At 52.0% G+C, this 4,991-nt stretch overlaps 1 protein-coding gene and 1 pseudogene across 1 annotated transcript; both read right to left on the bottom strand.

Annotated features, from left to right (window-relative positions):
• Window positions 1–766: 766 nt before the first annotated feature.
• On the bottom strand, window positions 767–1,381 carry LOC102815737 (annotated as a pseudogene).
• Window positions 1,382–3,184: 1,803 nt separating this feature from the next.
• Window positions 3,185–4,684, bottom strand: TMEM186 (transmembrane protein 186). The gene is made up of 2 exons (XM_006867249.1): window positions 4,610–4,684; window positions 3,185–3,820 (listed from the first exon to the last, which is right to left on the bottom strand). The coding sequence occupies exons 1-2, from the start codon at window positions 4,682–4,684 to the stop codon at window positions 3,185–3,187; spliced, it is 711 nt and encodes a 236-aa protein (XP_006867311.1).
• Between the last annotated feature and the right edge of the window lie 307 nt (window positions 4,685–4,991).

The following is a 4,991-nucleotide window of genomic DNA, read 5'->3' as shown; positions in this document are numbered from 1 at the left end:
TTCTGCTGTGCATAAGGTCGCTATGGTTTGGTACCAGTGCAATGACACCTAACAACAACATACGTTCCTTCAATTGCAACAAGAAGCACTGGTTACACTGTGCGATAAGTACTGGACTGCAATCTGTAAGGTCAGTGGTTCAAACCCAACCACCACTCCTTGGGAGAAAGATGAGGCTTTCTGTTCCCATACAGACTGAGTGCCTCGGATACCCTATGCAGGGTGGCTGAGTCAGCACCGACTTAGTGGCAGAGGATTTGGGTCATCTCTGCTTTATGTTGCTCTACTGGTTACAGCAGGCTCTCCACAGGGTGGGGGTCTCTTAGACATTTTGAGCTGATCGCTGTCCCTTCTGAGTCAGCTACTCCACCGTCTCAAGAAAAGAGTTTGTCTGTTACTTGTTTTACGCAGTATTTATTGTCTTCCGTAACAACCAGGGGAAGACACCTCCCCATTCACCTTCCGTACTCACTCTTTTTAAAGAATTGATTTTACACCTATTAGACCACACAGTATGCCATTTTTAAACATTAACATGTGACTCCCTCGTAAGATTCTTAAAGCAAAAAACAAAGCATTTACCTTATTAGAAACAAACACTGTTCACTTGCTGTCTTCAAATGTCATTGCACTTTTACTTTCATAATTGGACAATGCGTTCAGGGAACAATCTGCTGACAACTATTGTTTAACAGACAACACTTTTAAGTAGACGTGACTGTCCTAAACTGTTTATTAGGCATGGATTTTACAAACATTACTTATGTTAACGGTAACGGTGGAGCTGGAGAGTGTGGTGTCTTCTCCAAGCAGCCCAGTGAGAACCACCAATAGTGTGGCGGAACTTGTGGCCCTTCTCCAGGCCACGGCTCTTGCAACCCGCAGATGTCAAACCATGCATCTCCCTGTGCTTGTGGACTGGCTTGGTGATCCATTGGGTGTCAGGATTTCTTCTGCTAGCTTTATGGAATGGATCAATGAGGGTAACTTCAAATAATTTGTATGTGGAAACTTCACCAACCCAGGAAGAATTCAGGACTCTTAGGGCCCCACAGTGGCATCCAGCTCGCTCCTCAACCACAGACTGAAGGCTTCTAGCAAACTTCAGCTGGTTAGCACCCGTGATGGGCAGGCTTATCACAGGTTGCACCTTTAGGCACTGGGCAGTTGCGGCCACCTTTGCGCAAGTGAATCCGATAGATGACATCACCTTGCTTGGCCTTGTATCCCAGTCTGCAAGATTTATCTGGCCCAGTGGGACGGGGACCCTGTGCAGCACAGAGAGCTGGTGGTAATGCCCACAGCGGACCTGCAGGAGAAATCACATCACATAGGATGGCTGCTTCCTCCCTAGTTCCTGGATGTACTTGTAAACACCCATCTCAGCTTACCCTGATGACTGCAGCCAGATGGGAAGGAAGCAGCTTTTCTCTGGTGCTCACTCTTTATGTACTTCAGATCCTTCCCCTGGTCAGTCTGTCCCCTTTCCCCACATCGCCCACCTGCTTCCCCTACTCTCCTCCTAGGCAAATGCTCCCGGCTGGCTCTTCTCTAGCTTAGGGTCTCACCCTTCCTTTTCCTTCCATTACAGTAGTCTCTGCCTCTTAGCAAACTCAGGTCTCTGCTTACAGATGTCCACCCCACCATCTCTCCTGCTGGTCTCCCTCAGACCAACCCACTCTTACTGCCCTTCTCAACACTTATAATCCCATGTTGACTCCTTGGGTGGTAAAAATGGCTCATTCCCTTGGCTGCTGAAAGAAGGGTTGGAAGTTCAAGTCCACTTAAGAGACACATAGAAGGAAGGCCTGGTGATCTGCTTCTGAAACATCAGCCAACAAAAACCTACGAAGTCGAGTTCTGCTCTGATATGCAGTCACCATGAGTCAGTCGGCCGCTGCTTACAGGCATGCCTCGCTTTATCGTGCTTTGCTTTACGGTGCTTTCCAGACGCTATTTTTGAAAAATTGAAGGTTTGTGGCCATCCTGTATCTGGCAAGACTGTTGGCATCATTTCTCTTAACAGTGCATCGGTCACTTTGTGTGTCCCATTTTGGCCACACTCACAAGATTTCAAACTTTTTTGGTATGATGCTGTAGGATCAGCACTTAGAATCAGCACTGGGCTGCAAACCACAAGGTTGGCAGGTCAAACCCACCAGCAGCTCCTCGGAAACCCTAAACGAGGTCACTATGAGGTAGAACTAACTCGACAGCGCTTCATAACTGCACACTCAGGGACTAAACTAGTGTCAACATCACTTTGATCTGCACCAGGAAAACCAAAAAGGTGTGTCACTTGCTTTATGGTGGTGGACTATAACCGAATTGACACCAGGTCCGAGGTCTGCCTGTATTGGTTTATAACTGGCTTTTGCCTATAAAATAACACACCAGCATATCTGTATTTAGTTCATCAGACTTTATTACACAGCAAAGCCTTGGGGATGTGGGGACCTCAGGTTGAACAAAACCCTGCAAGACTGCGGCGTGTGCCTAGTCAGTCCAGGTGGCGTGCAGTTACCTGCCTGGTGGGATGATGTGCCACTACTCTAAGCTTCACGCCAGTCCTTTCCACAAGTGGGGCCCCTAGCCCAAGATCACCTGGAAGCCTTCTCGGGAACCCTGACCTCTGGGCAGTGAGGTCTGAAAACTCTGCCACTGCGGATTCTCTAGTCCAGCTCCGACAATAGGCAGGCCTCTGCATTTTCGATGTGAATACTCTGTGAATACCAGGGTTCAGAGAAGGTCTGTAATTCATAGGACCCGTCTCTGACTCCCGGTCCTAAGTTCCAGGCCACTCTGCTCTGCCTTCTGACCCCCCCAGCAGAGCACCGCTTAGGTGAACGTGAGACAGCGTCCTTCCAAGACTGGTTCTCAGTTATTTGACTGAACTTCATACATGAGTGCAGTGAGACTTCACACACAGGGCTTTTCAAAACTAAACCTGCTCGCTGGTTTTTGCCTCGTGAATTTCTTCCTGATCCAGGTGGCAGCTGTTTTTGAGTTGCCATGGTGACTATAAGGCCTGAGGCTCTTTTTCCAAAAGGTCACAGGTTGTGAACCCTCTGAAGCAGGGTTCTTTGCGCACATGGGGTCACGATAAAGTTCCCAAGAGCCCTGGCGAAGTCTCCAGCATCACCTGACCAGTGGCCTAGGGCTCTCTGCAGGCCTGGCTCCCAGTTTACTTGAGCGTGTCCAGCATCCCGAACACCTGCGTGAATCGCTCTTTGTCTAAGATTCGCCCATAGCGCAGTGTGAGGTAGAATGTCTGCTTCTTGCTGTACTGCTGGATCTGGATGAAGACCTCCTGAGGCCGGTCCCTGGTCTCGGTGAGGGGGATCACGTCGGCCACAGGGCAGTAGGTGTCCTGCCGCCAGCCCCAGAAGGTCAGGTGGGCTACCCGCAGCATGGTGCCTGACTCGTTCACATACAGGATGCCCACCAGCCTCCGGAAGAAATGGCTCATCCAGCACAGCATGGCCAGGGCGAAGCCAGCGACCCCACCCACGAGGTACAGCGAGTCGAGGCTCATGAGGCCTTGGGAGTACCAGTACAAGCTGGGCGGTAGGACCACTACTGTGAGGCCCGTCTGCGCCACCTTCAGGCGGGACAGGTACCCAAAGGCTCGGATGGCGTCAAACCGGTAGACCATCTGGAATTTTTCTGTCTCTGTGTCTGATGGTAACTCCTTCATGGTGGGCGGCCTGCTTCCCACCCTCCTCCTGGGATCCCGCTCACCGCTGCACCAGAGCCCAAGGAGGGGCCTTCCGGCGGCGGCCGATCTCGGCCAGCAGGGCACAGCTCGGAGGATGGCAGCCTGTAAGACAAAAACACATTTATCACATGGAACCCAACTAATCACACAGTACCAGGGAGGCGCCCAATTCTGGGAAGCCACCAGTGTCACCAGGGATGGCAGGAAGGAAAAGCTTGCTCTTACCAACAACCAAGAGGAAACCAGGCCAAGGAAGGGCCCAAGGATATACACCGAGTGGAAGCTGACCAAGTTGGTACAGAAAGAAGGTCCAGCCTTCATTCATTGAACAAACCCCCCCAGCACCCATCCGTGGTCACCCAGCAGGAGAGAATGTGACTGTCACTTCGTTCTCCTCCAGAGCAGCTGGTGGGTTCAAGCCGCCCTTGGTTAACCGCTGCACCAACAGAACTCCCCAATAAAAACCCCAGGGTAGAACTACTCCGGGCTGGGCACTGGCTCCACAAGACTGTGCCAACATCTCCCCAACGAGAAAGTAGAGGGACCGGTCCCTGAGATGGTTACCATCTCTCCCCTCCGCGCCCCAGCCTCACGCGGGGCGGGGAAAGGGCCAAGGAGGAGGAAGCAAGAGGGACCCCAATCCGCGACGCAGAGATTTTATGAGGTGCTCAGCAATACCATCCTGTGCACTGCAAAGATCTGGGTTCCAATCCTGACCCCAATGGTCACTAGCTGGGTATCCTTGGATAAGGTACCTTGGATAAGGACCTCTGAGTCCCGGTTTCTTCATCTTTCCTAATGCGGATTCGTAGCGCACTGCGTAAAGTTGTGGTTTCAGCGAGCACGTTCGCTGGCCCACGTGACTTCAGGATGTAACCCAAGCCGGCGCACCCTCCCGCGGACTCGCACACTCAGAAACCCAGGCACCTTGCATGCCTGCTCCAGCCCTGACACCGACCCCGACATGCGTCACCTCCCCCTATTTCCACCCTTCCTCCTAACGTCTCACCATTGCCCCACCGCCCGCTTCCGGAAGTGAATTCCGCCTGCCCCGGACCCTCTAACAATGCACGTCTGTACTATGAGGAAGCGAAGGAGCGTGTTGCATTCTGGGAGTTGTGGTTCAAAACCAGTGGATGTTGCTAATCCCAAACATTACGGGAACCGATTCTCCTGATCCCGGCGTGCCCTGCGGCGCGAATGCCGACCCCGGAAGTTCTGGCTGAATTCCAGGTGCCAACAAGTCCTGGTAGGTGCAGACGGAACTAGGGAC

The sequence above is a fragment of the Chrysochloris asiatica genome, unplaced genomic scaffold (genome assembly GCF_000296735.1).
Source record: "Chrysochloris asiatica unplaced genomic scaffold, ChrAsi1.0 scaffold00102, whole genome shotgun sequence".
Lineage (NCBI taxonomy): Eukaryota > Metazoa > Chordata > Mammalia > Afrosoricida > Chrysochloridae > Chrysochloris > Chrysochloris asiatica.
The sequence above is the reverse complement of the archived record's forward strand: the minus strand, read 5'-3'. Positions and strand labels throughout refer to the sequence as shown.